Here is a 17,660-nt window from a genome sequence, read left to right as displayed (position 1 = left end):
CCTGTCCTTTGCTCAAGGCATGTTAAAATGTATGTGTGGGGGGGGGAGACTAGATGCTTCAGGGCAATTGAATAGGTTGCAGTGTGTGCTTAGGTGTCGTGCCCATGTTTGCTTGCAAATGTGCTCACAACCCTAAAAGTGTTGGTGACTCCTGCTTTCATACCATGCCAGCTTTATTCCTCCCTCCCTCTCTCTAACAGGCAGCCTACTGCAGAGTTTTAAAGAACTCACAAACTTACTCGTCATTTTAGGAATGCTTTGGTTGGTCGACCCTAATAAAGACACCTGTGGATTTTAGCAATTAGAAAAGCTGCAGAATTGACAGCACAACAGAGTACACCCACTGTGTGAGCGTTTGAGAATAAGTCCCACGAGGAATTATACTAAAGCCAGTGTACATAGGGATTCCTTTGGAACCTTTGGGATTTACATCCCCCCCCCCGAAACTAGATTTCCCATGGCCCATCACTGCATTGTAACACGAGTTGCATATCAAAAACTTTTAACTAAGATATAAGGAACTATTTGCTAAAAACCACCAATGCATGCATGCATGGGAATAAAAACTCATTTTGTACACAGCATAAGACCAAACCTAGATGTTCGGGTTGTGAACGTGAACGTGATCCGTGTGGGAGGCATGTTCGCAACCCGCAGCATTTGCAACCCGCGGGGCGACATCTGCGCACGCGCTGGTCGCAATTCAGCACTTCTGCACAGACACCGAAACCCGGAAGTAACCTGTTCCGGTACTTCTGGGTTTGGTGCGGTGCGCAACCCGAAAACACACAACCTGAAGTGCCTGTAACCTGAGGTATGACTGTATTTGTACAGCTTGCCATAAATGTTCAGCAGTAGAATTTACCCCACCTTGTAAAATGTTTCATCCGTCTCATACGTTACAGTAAGCACTGCATTGGTTTTTATTCCTGAATTGGCCAGGGAAAAAGCATAAGATGGGTGGTAACCAACTCCTTTTCCCTACTGTAAAAGGCAAAGGGACCCCTGACAGTTAAGTCCAGCCGTGAACGACTCTGGGGTTGCGGCGCTCATCTTGCTTTACAGGCCAAGGGAGCCAGCGTTTGTCTGCAGACAGTTTTCCCGGGTCATGTGGCCAGCATGGCTAAGCTGCTTCTGGCAAAACCAGAGCAGCACATGGAAATGCCATTTACATTCCTGCCGGAGCAGTACCTATTTATCTACTTGCACTGCATGCTTTCGAACTGCTAGGTTGGCAGGAGCTCGGACTGAACAATGGGAGCTCACCCTGTTGCGGGGCCTCAAACCATTATTTCCCTGCCTACATCAAGATTTAGGAACAAAAGAATGTCCTCCAGAAACCTTTCCCTATTAAATACACCTTTAATAATACCTTAAAGACCAACTAAGTTTTTATTTTGGTATGAGCTTTCGTGTGCATGCACACTTCATCAGATACACTGAAACAGAATCCACCAAACCCTTATGTGGATAAAGTGTGGCAAAGTTTCCTAGCATATTCTGTGGGATAAGTTGATTGAAGAGGGTTCTTAATTCTAAGACCCTTAGGTAAAATGTCCAGGTTCTTGCATTTAGTCAGAAAGAAGATGTCAGTTTGTACCTGTGCAAGTTTCTTGGTGAGGTTGATTGACTTCCATTTCATGCGGCTCAATGTGGTGCCTTCCATAGTTCTAGTTACAGGTAGGTAGTCGTGTTGGTCTGAGTCGAAACAAAATAAAAAAATTCCTTCAGTAGCACCTTAAAGACCAACTAAGTTTTTATTTTGGTATGAGCTTTCGTGTGCATGCACACTTCGTCAGATACACTGAAACAGTTGGATAAAGTGTGGCAAAGTTTCCTAGCATATTCTGTGGGATAAGTTGATTGAAGAGGGTTCTTAATTCTAAGACCCTTAGGTACAATGTCCAGGTTTCAGTGTATCCGACGAAGTGTGCATGCACACGAAAGCTCATACCAAAATAAAAACTTACCGTAGTTGGTCTTTAAGGTGCTACTGAAGGATTTTTTTTATTTTGCTTCGACTCAGACCAACACGGCTACCTACCTGTAACCTTTAATAATATAGAGCATAAAAAGTCATAGTGCTTTGTATGCCCTCTACTCCCTCTTTTCTTAAGACCCCTCTCCAGATAAATTGCAGCTAACAAGGATTTTGGCACACCTCCCATCTAGAGACACTGAATACATTGCTTGAAAGGCATAATTATTCTAGGTTAAGTGATACAGGGCAAGTACTTTTCTTTAAGCATGTAGATATGTCTTGCTGGGCCAGGCAGAGATCCAGTACTCTTTCCAAGAATCCCAGGAATCACCATGGAAAATTGACCAATGGTCTGTCTCCTCTTGTCGCAATTGAGGGTTCCTGCCATCAAGCCATCTAAATGAAAACAGTGCTAGAAACGGCTAGAAAAAGCCAAGCCCCAAGGTAATGTTTTTAGAAGGTTTCCATGCAAATGAAAAATTAACAAATTCTAGGCATCCTTACTAAGCAGTAAATCCCATTGAACACAACAGGATTTACAGGTTAACCTGCTTGGTTAACCTCGTGCACAGTCTGCACCAAGTGCATTTTTGTGGGTTTTTTTTTATAAAAAAAAAAAACCAGAAATGGCTTTTGAATAGAAAGAGAGGCAGGGTAGTGACAATTTCTGAGTTTCAGCATCAGTGGCAGCCTAAAGGTTCTCGGACACGCTAAACTCACAGTGAGTGGCAATACCCAGCTAAGGAGGGGATGCAGAGTAAGACAGCTTTCTTCCACATATGGCTCCTTAGGGCACTGGGTGCAAGAGTGAGAGATCAACTTGAATTCCTTATGTGACGTGAAAAGACACAAGGTAGGTCTGAAAAGCAGGAGTGATACTTTTACAGTTTGTCACCACTTGGGGCGATGAGTGGCATGCGCCAAGTGTGCCATTCCAACACAGAATCTGGCTTTCATTACAAGTTCCTAGTCCTTAGGATTGCACAGAAATGCAGGGAAGTGCAGTACACTAATGCAGTGTTTTCCAAAGTGTGCTGCACACATCCCTGCAAGCATGCGAAAGGATTTCAATGGGTACATTTGCAGAATTTGTTTACTTTATCATAGCATAATTTATAGTGTGTGTGGAGGGGGTGTATATTGTATTTGAACTAGTCGAGACAAAATAGTATTATTAGAACTACTCCCAGATCATCATCATTCAAGAAGGGGTACTAAACTCTCAAAAGGAGTAAGCAATTACTGTAAATTTGGGGAACACTGTTTTAATGAAAAGCAGTATAAGGGCCAAACTAGACACAACAGCACAAATTGGTTTTTTTAAAAAAAATATCAAACACAGGAGCCTCAATTTGGACCCTGGTGTTGCGGAGGGGGCAGGTTAAGGGGTTTTAACACTCCCTACCCCCCCCCCCCCCGATTAGGGTCCTCAATCCCAAACCAGATTAGGGTCTTCAATCCCAAACCAGATTAAGGTCCTCAATCCCAAACCAGATTAGGGTCCTCAATCCCATACCAGATTAGGGTCCTCAATCCCAAACCAGATTAGGGTCTTCAATCCCATACCAGATTAGGGTCTTCAATCCCATACCAGATTAGGGTCCTCAATCCCAAACCAGATTAGGGTCCTCATGCCCGCTGTTTGCATTGGAAAGGAAGCTCCCATACTAGAGTTGTTCCACTTTTTTATTATTAAAGTACAAAGAACCAGATCGCATCGTCTTCTAATAATAAAAGGTACTCCCCACCCCCACCCCCATACACATTCTTGAGTGCACAGAAGTGATACAGGACAGCCAAGCACATTAGCCTCTCCTGCCCCCACCCCCTCCAAAGATCCACACTCAAAAGAGTTAATTTCACATAATTCTAAGATAGGAAGTAAAGATTCAAAAAGCTACAAGGAAGTGCCTTCTAAACAAAGTACAATGTGTTAAAAGAGTCCTTACACTACACAAGTCTTGTAAGAGATACAGTAATGTTTATTATGGGGTGTTGGTTTTTTTATTTTCTTTAAAAAAAGAGTCAACAGTTTTGGTTCATCTCCCCATCTTAGCCCAGTTACATGCAGGTTTGGCCTTGGGTTTAATATTCTTCCTCAGCATCCTCTTCCTCCCCGTCCGCAGAATCCCTCCCGACTTCCTCGTAATCCTTCTCCAGGGCAGCCAGGTCCTCCCGGGCTTCGGAGAACTCCCCCTCCTCCATGCCCTCCCCAACATACCAGTGCACAAAAGCCCTCTTGGCGTACATCAGGTCGAACTTGTGGTCCAGCCGGGCCCAGGCTTCAGCGATGGCGGTGGTGTTGCTCAGCATGCAGACAGCCCGCTGCACCTTTGCCAGGTCCCCCCCGGGCACCACCGTGGGCGGCTGGTAGTTGATGCCCACCTTGAAGCCCGTGGGGCACCAGTCCACAAACTGGATGGACCTCCTGGTCTTGATGGCCGCGATGGCCGCGTTGACATCCTTTGGCACCACGTCCCCCCGGTACAGCAGGCAGCAAGCCATGTACTTGCCCCTGCGCGGGTCACACTTCACCATCTGGTTGGAGAACTCAAAGCAGGCGTTGGTGATCTCCGGCACGGAGAGCTGCTCGTGGTAGGCCTTCTCGGCGGAGATGATGGGGGCGTAGGTGGTCAAGGGAAAGTGGATCCTGGGGTAAGGTACCAGATTGGTCTGGAATTCTATCAGGTCGACGTTCAAGGCGCCGTTGAACCTCAAGGAAGCCGTCACGGATGAGACGATCTGCCCGATCAACCTGTTGAGGTTGGTGTAGGTGGGGCGTTCGATGTCAAGGTTGCGGTTGCAGATGTCATAGATCGCTTCGTTGTCCACCATGAACGAGCAGTCGGAGTGCTCCAGGGTGGTGTGGGTGGTCAGGATGGAGTTGTAGGGCTCCACGACGGCCGTGGAGACCTGTGGGGCAGGATACACAGAGAACTCCAGTTTTGACTTCTTGCTGTACTCCACCGAGAGTCGCTCCATCAGAAGCGAAGTGAAGCCTGACCCGGTTCCTCCGCCGAAGCTGTGGAAGACCAAGAAACCTTGGAGGCCACTGCATTGGTCAGCCTGAATCAGCAAGAGAAATTTGGTTATTAGCGATGGCTGTTGGCAATATAACAGCACGATTAGTAAGAACGTTGCTCGTCTTTTCCTGAAGCTGTGCACTCAAGGCCTTACAGACAACAGCTATGCAATCATGTACATATGCACAAAGCTCTACCTATCGCCAGAGGAAATAAGCAGGACCAGGTTTAGGTGCTAACCATGGTTTGCCCGATTGGGGTATCACAGCAAACTGTGATGGGAGAAAACCAGGAAGTGGAGGAAGAGGGAACCCACAGCACATTCCCAAGTTGCCAACCGTGGTTTGAAGGACTGGGTTTGTGGCACCTGAACGTAGCCCACCTTAAAGCAGTAGGGAATTTGAGAGAAAACACCAAGCAGAGACATCACCTTGCCTACAAAGGTCCGTATAGTTAAAGCTATGGTTTTCCCAGTAGTGATGTATGGAAGTGAGAGCTGAACCATGAAGAAGGCTGATTGCCGAAGAATTAATGCTTTTGAATTATGGTGCTGGAGGAGACTCTTGAGAGTCCCATGGACTGCAAGATGATCAAACCTATCCATTCTGAAGGAAATCAGCCCTGAGTGCTCACTGGAAGGACAGATCGTGAAGCTGAGGCTCCAAGACTTTGGCCACCTCATGAGAAGAGAAGACTCCCTGGAAAAGACCCTGATGTTGGGAAAGATTGAGGGCACAAGGAGAAGGGGACGACAGAGGACGAGATGGTTGGACAGTGTTCTTGCAGCTACGAACATGAGTTTGACCAAACTGCGGGAGGCAGTGCAAGACAGGAGTGCCTGGCGTGCTCTGGTCCGTGGGGTCACGAAGAGTCGGACACGACTAAACGACTAAACAATAACAACTCAGTGATCCCAAGAGTCAAGGAGGACCTCTTCTAAGTCAGAGCTCCATTTAACCAATACTCCTAAAAGTAAGCCATTTGAGATGTTAGAAACACTGGAAGTGGGATATCCTCTAGGTACATAATCACTGATCTTCTGGACATTGGAAGGAGCCCAGAGTGGTGAAATGCAAAGACTGTGTGTCATGACACATAGCAGTGACCTGGACACAGAGTCAGAAGGTGCAGGGCACAAGATGTGGAGCAGGGTCTGGGTCAGGACCCAGAGCTGACTGCTGAAGATAAAGATGTTAGCATTTCACTCCTCTGTTGCTGATGTGTGATTGTTATATCACACATCTCATGTTTACTTTCATAGAATCATAGAGTTGGAAGAGACCACAAGGGCCATCCAGTCCAACCCCCTGCCAAGCAGGAAACACCATCAAAGCATTCTTGACAGATGGCTGTCAAGCCTCTGCTTAAAGACCTCCAAAGAAGGAGACTCCACCACACTCCTTGGCAGCAAATTCCACTGTTGAACAGCTCTTACTGCCAGGAAGTTCTTCCTAATGTTTAGGTGGAATCTTCTTTCTTGTAGTTTGAGTCCATTGCTCCGTGTCCGCTTCTCTGGAGCAGCAGAAAACAATCTTTCTCCCTCCTGTGTTTCCTGTGTTTGGCTCTAGCCTGGCTATGAACATTTGTGAATTAAGCTTTTATGCCATCCTGTGGCATGGGCGTGTGTGTGTGTGTTGGGGAGGGGAACTTAACCATTTTGCGAATCCTGCCGAGGACTGTGTCAATGATCTCCTTCCCGATGGTGTAGTGGCCTCGGGCATAGTTGTTGGCCGCATCTTCCTTGCCGCTGATCAGCTGTTCAGGATGGAAGAGGGAGTGATAAGGCCCTGTGCGGATTTCATCTGTAGGGAGAGAGATAAGAGGGAGTCCGCAAGCACAATAAACAGGAAAATGCCCTTTGTTGCTCCAATATGGAGTCCCCTCCAGACTACAACTCCCATCATCTGTTGCCATTGGCCCTGTTGGGTGGGGTTGTTGGGAGTTGGAGTCCAATGTCATCTGCAGGTCACAATGTCTGTCCTGCCTCTAATAGTGTTATGTACTAAGCTTGGAGGGACGCGGGTGGCACTTTGGTCTAAACCACTTAGCCTAGGGCTTGCCGATCAGAAGGTCGGCGGTTCGAATCCCCGCGACGGGGTGAGCTCCCATTGCTCGGTCCCTGATCCTGCCAACCTAGCAGTTCGAAAGCACGTCAAAGTGCAAGTAGATAAATAGGTACCACTCCTGCCTGCGGGAAGGTAAACGGCGTTTCCGTGTGCTGCTCTGGTTTGCCACAAGCGGCTTAGTCATGCTGGCCACATGACCTGGAAGCTGTACGCTGGGGCTCCCTCGGCCAATAACACGAGATAAGCGCCGCAACCCCAGAGTCGGTCACGACTGGACCTAACGGTCAGGGGTACCTTTACCTTTTCCTTTTACTAAGCTTGGATCCTAGAACAATAGGCAAGTAGGATCGTAGAATGCAACAACTGATTGGCCTGCAGGAAAAGACCAATCAGGCTCCAGGAGGGAAGCAGAATCAGCCAATCAGACAGGACTCACTGTGTAAATAATGTATATAAAAGCCTGAGGTTTGGGGGGGGGCATTTCATTCACTGTTTTACAAGCTGCAATAAAGAGCATGACGTCACTACAGGACTCCGAGTATATTTCAAATAGTTTGCCTACTTTCATGAAAATCCAAAAGAAGCGATTTAGTTTGCTTCTACATTAGACCAATCCCCCCACCCCCAGAATTGCAACCCTTTATTTCAGGACTTTACTTCACCCAGGTCAAAGACCCAGTTTGGCACTCCACTCCCCAGCGCATTCGTGTACACACACACAAGCTGGGAGCCTCAATAGCAGCCCTTCTGGAGGTTTCCCCCCCCCCCCCAATGCAAAACCCCCACATAGCCTCCCATAGCTGCAGCATTGCTTTATTTCCTCACATGCTGTGACGTTGTCAAATCACAGCAAGGGGCGAGGGAACACAATGCAATGAAAGTAGTTTACAGTCGTACCTTGGAAGTCGAACAGAATCTGTTCCGGAAGTCCATTCGACTTCCAAAATGTTCGGAAACCAAAGCGCGGCTTCCGATTGGCTGCAAGGAGCTCCTGCAGCCAATCGGAAGCCACAGAAGCCCCATCGGACATTCAGGTTCCAAAGAACGTTCGCAAAGTGGAACACTCACTTCCAGGTTTGCAGCGTACGGGAGCCAAAGCAAGGCTTTCGGGATCCAAGGTACAACTGTACTTGAAGTCTCCAAAAATAAAAATGGCTGGACAACTCACATTTCCACCCATATACAGATTTTAAAGGCACAGCAGCCTTGCCAGCAAAAAGGGGCAAGGACGGGAGTAGCCTAGTCGTGGCCCTGTACATACTTCCCATGCAAAAGGTTCCTGGATCTAGCCCCTGCATGTACTGGTAGACCTGGAAAATACTCCTGCCTGAAAACCCACTCTTTAACGCTGACGTGGAAGAAACAGCAATTTGGGTTTTCTGTGGATTGCTGTTTGCTCCATTTGCTATGGTAAAGAGTGTGTTTTCCCAGGGAGAGTGCCAGGCTTCAGGGAGTGCGTGGACACAGTGCTTTAAAGCACTGTTATTGGAAACAAAGGCAGCTCTCTGTATCTTGCGCCTAGGTGGAGTTGGCAATACCCGCCACGACTGGACTTAAACAAAACGTCCCAGAGGTCATTTTCATCCCAATGGATCTCTGCAGAGTATATTACCTATGACGGTCGGTTCCAAGTCAATGAAGACTGCCCTGGGCACGTGCTTCCCTGACGCAGTCTCGCAGAAGAAAGTCTCGAAAGAAGCGTCCACCTGCTCCGTCTCTGGCAGGATTTTTGGAGCTGCCTGGTTCCCGGCGATGGTGCCATCAGTCTGAATCCCATGCTCCAGGCAGTAGAGCTCCCAGCAGGCATTGCCCATTTGAACTCCAGCTTGGCCAATGTGGATTGACAGGCACTCCCTCTGGAATAGAAGGGGACAGAGAGAAAGATGCTTTAACTTTCCTTTTATTTCTTCCCTTAACTTATTGTTTTTTACCAGGAATATATATATTTCAATTTTAAATCAATTAATCTATCCTCTTTCCTGGAAATAAAAGGTAGAAGAATTGAAATAGAGTTGATCTGAGTTTGGGAATTGGAAGTATGAAAATGAATATATAGATATATAAATATGAAGATCATTTGCAACATAGAAAATTTAATTTTGAGTATTAAAAAGGATTATATTATTATTGTGGAAACTGCCTAACTGATAATTAACAAGGAACCCAGAGTGGGGGGAGTCGGGGAAGTCCAAATTGTAATTGTTATGATAATGATATGAATTAAGAAGTTTTTTTTTCTTGTTCAGTATTTTTCTTTTTCTTTTTTTCTTTTCTTTTATTTTTATTCTCTTTTTCTTTTTTTGGCCTTTTTTAGGTCTTTTTTTGGCTTGTTTTTGTCTTTTTGTTTTATCGCTCTATGTATGAATGTAATTTGATCATGATGTACTTTCAGACATGAAGTTAATGGAAAATGAATAAAAATTATTTAAAAAAAGAAAGTAAGAAAGATGCTTTAACATGCTTCACCAGCAAAGCATCACCTTGGGGCGAATTCTTGGCAGAAAGACAACACCGATTCTCTCTTATTTAATAGAGAGGGAAATCCCAGTGAGCTCAGGGAAGAGTGCGCAGATGGGGGGCACCCCATTTTATCCCCACAAAAGCCTGACAGGGGGACATGATTAGCCCAAGGTCATTTGGTGAGCTTTATGGCCAAGTGGGGATTTGAAGCAGCTTCTCCCTACTCCTAATCCGATGCTCTATTCTAGCCATTATGCTGCACTGGCTATAAAGATGTGGCTTGCTGTTGTTTTATTGATCGTGAAACTGAGGCTCCAATACTTTGGCCACATCATGAGAAGAGAAGACTCCCTGAAAAAGACCCTGATGTTGGGAAAGATGGAGGGCACAAGGAGAAGGGGACAACAGAGGACGAGATGGTTGGACAGTGTTCTCGAAGCTACCAACATGAGTCTGACTAAACTGCGGGAGGCAGTGGAAGACAGGAGTGCCTGGTGTGCTCTGGCCCATGGGGTCACAAAGAGTCGGACACGACTAAACGACTGAACAACAACGAAGTTTTTAAATTATTTATTGTAATTGTTAAGAGTGGATTTCTGTTTAATTTTTATATGCTGATATTTAATATCATTCTATACTATTCTAATGATTGTTGAATGTTACTTTATTTGATGTAGGTTGCTTAGTTTAAAGTTATATTTTGTTATAACACTAGCTGGCCCTGCCACGCGTTGCTGTGGCTCATCCGTGTGATTTTTTCCCCCACCCTGTCCCGACCCATGACGTATCACGCTCCCTCTTCCCCCCACCCCCGGCTCATCCCTGTGAATGGTCCCACCATGTCCTGACCTAATCTCAGGGTTGTGGGTTCAAGCCCCACATTGGGCAAAAGATTCCTGCTTCGTAGGGGGTTGGACTAGATGACCCTAGTGGTCCCTTCCAACTCTACAGTTCTATGATTCTAATGCATGGTGTTATCATGGCCAACTCCCATCAGCCCATGGCCACTTGACAGGGGTGATGAGCACTGTACATCAGCAGCAGCTTGGGGGGTGGGGGGTGGCACAGGTTCCTCACCCTGGTGTACACAAATGGCTCAAGTTTAATTATAAATGGCTCAAGTTTAATTACAATCAACAATAACCCCGTTCGGCCTTCCACACAAGACCCTTAAGGTCTCCTTCACCTGTAAATAATCATATTCAGGTGTATCCTAGAGCAAAAGATACACCAGGAGGCTTCATTTGGGCAAAAATGAGTGCACACTTCCATTGTTAATGCTATATTATTACTATTATTATTATTATTATTATTACTACTACTACTACTAGCTGGCCCTGCAACACGTTGCTGTGGTTTAGGATGTGAAATGGGCCCTCAAGAGTCCCCCTTCTGACTCCCCTGTAGGCCCTAAACGGTCCCTCAGAGTCCTCCTTCAGACCCCCCTGTAGCCCCCCTGTGGTTTAGTCTGTGAAATGGGTCCTCAGAGTCCCCCTTCAGACTCCCCTGTAGGCCCTAAATGGGCCCTCAGAGTCCCCCTTCTGACTCCCATGTAGTCCCCACTGTGGTTTAGTCTGTGAAATGGGCCCTCAGAGTCCCCCTTCTGACTCCCCTGTAGGCCCTAAATGGGCCCTCAGAGTCCCCCTTCAGACTCCCCTGTAGGCTGCACTTTGGCTTAGTCTGTGAAATGGGCTCTCAAAGTCCCCCTTCAGACTCCCCTGTAGGCCCCACTTTGGCTTAGTCTGTGAAATGGGCCCTCAGAGTCCCGCTTCAGACTCCCCTGTAGGCCCCACTGGGCTGTTTCGTGTTGGTGGGGAGATCTCCGCGGAGGGCGGGGATCGTGGATCGGGCAACATATGAGCGGAGGGCATGCATTGTGGATCGGGTAGGATGGTGAAGGCCGAGACCTATGGGGGGGATCTCTGGGGTAGGTACCTCCGTGGCAGGAGGGGGTCCTTGGGGAGCGGGCTACTGTCGGGGTGGCCTGGTCCCTGGTAGAGGTCTGTTCTCCGGGGTGGGCTGTGTCCTGGGGTGGTGGAGTGGATGGAGAGTGGCAGTTATTTTGCCAGTGGGCGGGATTTTGGGTGTATGTTTGATTTTGTTTGGTGGGGTGGATGGGGAGTGGGCGGGATTTTGACAGTATGTTGGATGTTGTTTGTTGGATGTCCACATTTTTCTGTATACAAATCCAGGTTTCTACCTGTCCTAGGTGTGTGTATGGACAATGTAAGTGGATAGAGACACTCTCACATGCAATCCCGATATTGTGGGCAAATTGGAGGACGATCGGGTAAGCAGTTGTGGAGAAAGGTTCATTGGAACAAACATGCACCCTCTACATATATATATATATATATATATATATATATATATATATATATATATACTAGCTGGCCCTGCACGCGTTGCTGTGCATTAGTCTGTCAAATGGAGGGTAATAGCCCCCCTTCAGATCCCCCTGAGCCTCAGAGTCCCCCTGTTTTACAGGATCTCGTGGTGGAGACGAGGTTTCTGGGTGTGGCGCGTTGTTGTGGCTAATTCCTGTGACTGCCCCCACGTGTCCCGTTCCATGATCTATTCTGTTTGTTCCCCCCTCTCCGTGACCGGTGTATCTCATGACGTTTTGAAGGATGGTATTTATTTTTGTCTTGTGGTTATTTGGTGGGGGATTTGGGGGGGGTAGTGGTGCTAAATTGTAAAGTAAGAACCCCTTGCCGTGCCCCCAAGTGCGTTGCTGCGGGTTATCCCCCCCTGGGCCTAGTGTGGGCCTGGCAGGGGCCTACATAAAACAAAGGCCGTGCTGCGGACTGTGATCCATGCGCTTGTCCTCTCCCCCCCAGGCCTAATGGGGGCCTGGCGGCCTGGCAGGGGCCTACATAAAACAAAGGCCGTGCTGCGGACTGTGATCCATGCGCTTGTCCTCTCCCCCCCAGGCCTAATGGGGGCCTGGCGGCCTGGCAGGGGCCTACATAAAACAAAGGCCGTGCTGCGTTCTGCGACCCGGGCACTCCCTCTCTCTCCCCCCCGGGCCTAGTGGGGGCCTGGCGGCCTGGCAGGGGCCTACGTAAAACAAAGGCCATGCTGCAACCTGTGATCTGGGCGCTCGCCCTCTCTCCCCCCCCCCCCGGACCCGTTGGGGGCCTAGCAGCCTGGCAGGGGCCTAGAAGTCTGATAATGGCCACCTTGGTGGTTTCAGTTGCTTGGTTGATGATGTCATTATTTGGTTTGTGGGAGTGGTGTAGATTTCACAGGAAGGGAGGGGGTGTACTGTGGGAGGAATTCCACTTGAGGGCGCTGTTTTACTTTGTGGAAAAGCAGGTTTCTACCTGCCCAGGTGTGAAATTCGTGGGATTTTTTTTTCTAACAACGCTCGGGGAGTGGCCTGGATCGTTGTGTCAAAATTTCAGAACGATCGGTCAAGCAGTTACAGAGAAAAGCGGAACACACGCTTTCACGATTTTTACATTTATATATATACTGTAGATTATTATTATTATTATTATTATTATTATTTAATTTATTTATACCCCGCTAATCTGGCTGGGTTTCCCCAGCCACACTGGGTGGCTTCCAACAGAATATTAAAATACAATAATCTATTAAACATTAAAAGCTTCCCTAAACAGGGCTACCTTCAGATGTCTTCTAAAAGTCTGGTACTGTATTTGTTTTTCTCTTTGACATCTGGTGGGAAGGGCATTCCACAGGGTGGGTGCCACTACCGAGAAGGCCCTCTGCCTGGTTCCCTGCAACTTGGCTTCTCGCAACGAGGGAACCGCCAGAAGGCCCTTGGTACTGGACCTCAGTGTCCAGGCAGAACGATGGAGGTAGAGACGCTCCTTCAGGTATAATGTGTCCAAAAAGTGTCCAATGTGTCCAAAAGACAACATAATCCAGAGGAGGAGGAGGAGAGAAGATGGCCAGAGGGAGAAACACAGACAGACAGACACACGCAAGTGGAATCAGGCATAGCTGAGCAAAATTCAGGTTTACATACCACTTTCAAATATTATTACCATACTTTTCCATCTATAACATACCCCCATGTATAAGGCAATCCCTATTTTGGGGGGCTCAAATTTAAGAAAATGGGGGGAGATGGCACAGCGTGGCGGGCGGATTCCCTGCAGCATAGATTTTTATTGCAGTTTTATTACAGAAAAAAACATAGTCTTATACATGGAAAAGTAGGGTATTTCTTAAATCTGTATACTGCCCTTCATCCAAAGATCATTGGGTGGGTCACAACAGAAAAATACAAAACGACACAAAATGCGTAATAAAACAAAAAACAAACCAGTAATCTCTCCCACATCCGTCTCCGCAGCCACAGCAGGTGTTGCAACCTTCCTATATCTTGACCTCACTCCTCAGAGGTGCACTGCTTCATTGTCTCCCAATACAGACGGATGCCATAGAATGTTAATCAGCCACAAGGCTTGGTTATAGAGAAACATTTTTGCCTGGTGCCTAAAGATATTTAAGGAAGGCGCCAGGCAAGCCTCACTGGGGAGAGCATTCCACAAAGGAGAGCCATCGTAGAAAAGTCCCATTATCATGTTGCCACCCTCCAGACCCCCCATAGAGGAACCACACAAAGAAGGGCCCAGGGCCGGCCCTACGTGCAGGCTGGGTGGCGCAGGGCACCACGGCGCCGGCCCGCCAGGAGGGCGCCACGAGCTGTGCCCGCCCGCTGGCCAGCTGGTCCACCGCGCAGCTGCGCGCTGCGCCCACCCGCCCACCACGCTGGGAAATGGGGCGGGAGGGCACCGGAGAGATCGCGCTGTGCCTTCCCGCCCGCCCGCCGCGCTGCACCCACCCGCCCGCCGTGCTGGGAAACAGGGCGGGAGGGTGCCGGAGAGATCCGGCGCACCACGGCGCCAGGGGCGCTTAAGGTGGTCCTGGAAGGGCCTCAGAGGATCACAGGATCTAGGTCATTTCATAGCTAGCAACATTAACCATTTGCTTGAAATCGTTGTTAAAATATGTATTTTAAATTGTTGGAACCCACCCCGGGGCCTCAGGGTGAAGGGCAGATAATAAACATTTGGCTGACGAGCTCTGTGTTTTTCAAACCAAGGCCACTTCACATACAGATGCCCTGTTATATTGAGCATTCATTCCGATTTGTTTGCAGAGATTGGATAACATTGACTAGTTGGTGTGCACTCATCCTGGCTTGTTTGCAAGGAGGCGAGGTGATGTTGCATCAAAGCCAGTGCATCTTACTGACATTTTTCCTCTTGCAAAAACCCCAGGCTTTTTGGCAAAGCAGGTTTACGGTTCGAGCTCTCGATCGACTATCATTGTACCACCTGGATTGGCCGGAATGCAATGGAATCCGACCCCAAGTTAGGAACATCCTGGAAGCTCCCCAAACTGATGGAAGCAGGCCGATCAGCCTGGTTGACAATAAAAGCAGTACCGCTTCCATTCAGCTGTCCTGAACTCACGCAGTTACTTTCGATGACTCCACATAGTGCCTTCCCTTTTTGTTTTTTTTAAGAGGGAGTTGTGGCAAGACTTTGGTTCAGAGCCCAGAAATGGCCCGAGAGACAAGAGCGCCTCGATAACAGGTGTAAAACCCAGAGAAATCTGTTCAACATATCTGAGATACCACGGCCATGACACATGCATGCTTTTTGGGCGGAGAAATGAAGCAGAAGCAGAATTAATTTATTATTATTATTATTATTATTATTATTATTTTAAAAAAAGCTTTATCCCAGTGAAATGACTACGATCCGCGTTCTTCCAAACACAGCGAGATTATGCATACACAGTGAGTCGTGTGCCAAGAACACAACGCCAGCCTGCGAAGGATCAGAAGAGAGTTCATCCAGTCCTTCGCCCTCCCCTCCCGTATCCTACAGTGGTCAGCCCCGGGAAGCCTACAGGCGAGATGACCACACCAGCATCTGCTCATCCGATCCCGGCAGCTGCTTTTCACGCCTCCCTCCGCAACATGCCACAGTCCCCGTCCATCTATGTATGATGGTAGTTCTAATTGTGGCTCTTCTGTCCCAATTTGCTGGAGTCACTCGGAGGACATTCCTTGCGGCGAGCAAAGAAGAGAAGTCCCCACTCCCCTTTCTCTCTCTCTCTCTCAACAGTTTGCCAAGTGGTACCACCTGCTACCCGACGATGCTGGTATTTCACAACAGAGCAAGGAAGCCAGTCTGGAATTGCAGAAGATATCCTCAGCCTGAGACAGCCGTCTCTTGGCTTCCACGTGCAACTGTTAAAGCATACACCCCCACCCCAACCACCCCCCAACTAAAAAAAATATTATTATTTTTTAAAGCGTAATCCATTTCTGCTCCAGGACCATACAAGATCAAAATTGTACAGGGCTTCCACCCCTCCTCCAGGAAATCCGACTAAACGCTATTGGACCGGCAGGTTTTCCTAGTTAAACTTCCATGCAAATACTGTACTCAACTGGGCAACTTGATAACAATAGAACAATAGGTCTTTGAATCCAAAATTTTTGCTAGGGAAGGAGTGAAGTCATAGCTCAGAAATTCAGTTCATGCAATATAGACTTCCAGAACTGCCCTGTCAATGGACCTGGGCCTACTCATGAGTAAAGACCAACAATGGATCTCCATGTCGGGATAAAGCACTCTAGATTTTTGGACTCCCCCCCCCCCCACACCCCAAGTAGCTATCTTAATTAAAATCCATTAAGATTAGCATAAATAAATGAAATGCAAGCAGCAGTCCTTTGGAAGAGCTTCCCAGAAGTTTCAGTTAAACTTTTTTTGAGGTTGTCCGAGAGTCTATAGTTTTGAAACATTCACAAATATATGTAATTTTTTTTCCTGGGAAGGGGGAACAACTCTTGCTCTATTCTTTTAGCATATCAGCCTTTGGGATTACAGTAGACAAAGGCAATATGGCAGTTTCCTCTTATACAGGGGAGGGGGAATAAGGGGAAAGAAATCTGCAAAAGTACAGTAATCTCCTACCTAAACCATGCTCATAACTGAAGTGTGAAATAATGTAGGGCAAAGGGCAGGAGAAAAGGGGAGGTGGAAAAATGAGAGCAGGACTTTTGCACAGCAGAAGAACACATTTTATGCCTCTAAAGATCCAGAGGGAAAAGCGATCTCAGCTGTCAGAAATGAGAGCCACAACTTTGCAAGAAGATCGGCTAAACCACTGAACAGAGAAAAACTAAGGGGAGGGGTGTGTGGAAAAGACCCCCCTCCCTCTAAACTGCCCTTTTGCTACAGCCTAGCTTTTACCTTATAAGGAGTAAAACACCAGTCCAAATGAGCTGAAGTATTCATCAATAACCCTTCCAGAAAAGTTAACTGAAAGTTATCGAAAAGATCTACAGCCCAGATTAAAATCAATACACACAGCACCCAAGCTACAGTTTCAAATCCAAACGAGAAACTACAATGCATCGGCTTACCATAATGGTCCTATATGCTTGCTAAGATTCCAGCAAAAAACCAACAACCAGCTGCTTTCTCTGCTCCCAGCAAATTTATAACCCAGCAAGAATTGACTCCACCTGAAGATGAGGTCCTCTCCTCATTTAAAGCAACAGAGGCGCTTTTTCAAAGAATGCCAGGAAAAGGCTGGAATTGGCCGTAATAGTTGTCTGCTGGCTTGTGCCTCTGCTTGCTGTCAGGCTTGGAGTTAAACGGCTGCTGAGAAATCCTCACATCCTTTCTGAGAGCATCCTTTAGAAAACAGGGGAAGGAATGACTACCATCTCCCCACCCCACCCCCCCACCCCCAGGAAGGCTCCTGCACTTTGCACATTTTCGGTGGTGGTGGTGGAGAACCTACAGGTGTCGGTTTTCCAATCCTGCCAATGCGGTGATAGGGACAACTTTTAGTTTCTTTTACGGCTAGGAACATATTGCGGTTCCTGCTCTTAGCTTAGCCGCAGTATACTATGCAGGCATCGGCTACCATGAGACTGGATTACTGCAATGCTCTCTGCACGGGGCTGCCCTTGGTTTGGAAGCTGCGGCTATGGTTGGCCCCAGGTGGGGGGCTGGGGGGGCAAGCGCCCTCCCTCAAACGGACACGGAGCAATGGATTCAAACTACAAGAAAGAAGATTCCACCTAAACATTAGGAAGAACTTCCTGACAGTAAGAGCTGTTCA

At 47.6% G+C, this 17,660-nt stretch overlaps 1 protein-coding gene across 3 annotated transcripts; it reads right to left on the bottom strand.

Moving 5' to 3' along the window:
- Positions 1-3,649: 3,649 nt before the first annotated feature.
- On the bottom strand, positions 3,650-16,986 carry TUBAL3 (tubulin alpha like 3). 3 transcript variants are annotated; one of them, XM_088676470.1, is made up of 5 exons: positions 16,954-16,986; positions 13,163-13,369; positions 8,683-8,926; positions 6,658-6,806; positions 3,650-5,047 (listed from the first exon to the last, which is right to left on the bottom strand). In XM_088676470.1, exons 1-5 carry the CDS (start codon positions 16,954-16,956, stop codon positions 4,067-4,069), a joined length of 1,584 nt encoding a protein of 527 aa, XP_088532596.1. In that variant the 5' UTR covers positions 16,957-16,986; the 3' UTR covers positions 3,650-4,066. The 3 variants fall into 3 exon arrangements, with proteins under 3 accessions (XP_088532596.1, XP_088532597.1, XP_034984005.1); XM_088676471.1 differs by lacking the exon at positions 13,163-13,369 and having other exon boundaries at positions 16,781-16,986; XM_035128114.3 differs by lacking the exon at positions 13,163-13,369.
- Positions 16,987-17,660: the final 674 nt, after the last annotated feature.

This window comes from Zootoca vivipara, chromosome 9 (assembly GCF_965207765.1).
Source record: "Zootoca vivipara chromosome 9, rZooViv2.hap1.1, whole genome shotgun sequence".
NCBI classification, from domain to species: domain Eukaryota; kingdom Metazoa; phylum Chordata; class Lepidosauria; order Squamata; family Lacertidae; genus Zootoca; species Zootoca vivipara.
The sequence above is the reverse complement of the archived record's forward strand: the minus strand, read 5'-3'. Positions and strand labels throughout refer to the sequence as shown.

Bases quoted from the DNA above. Each gene is read 5' to 3' on its own strand.
- TUBAL3 (XM_088676470.1), bottom strand. The intron at 8,927-13,162 runs GTAGCCCTGTTT...CTTCTATTCCAG, and splicing joins CTTTTAGAAGACATCTGAAG to AGGGAGTGCCTGTCAATCCA. The intron at 5,048-6,657 runs GTTAAGTTCCCC...TTGCTGATTCAG, and splicing joins TCGGCAGGATTCGCAAAATG to GCTGACCAATGCAGTGGCCT.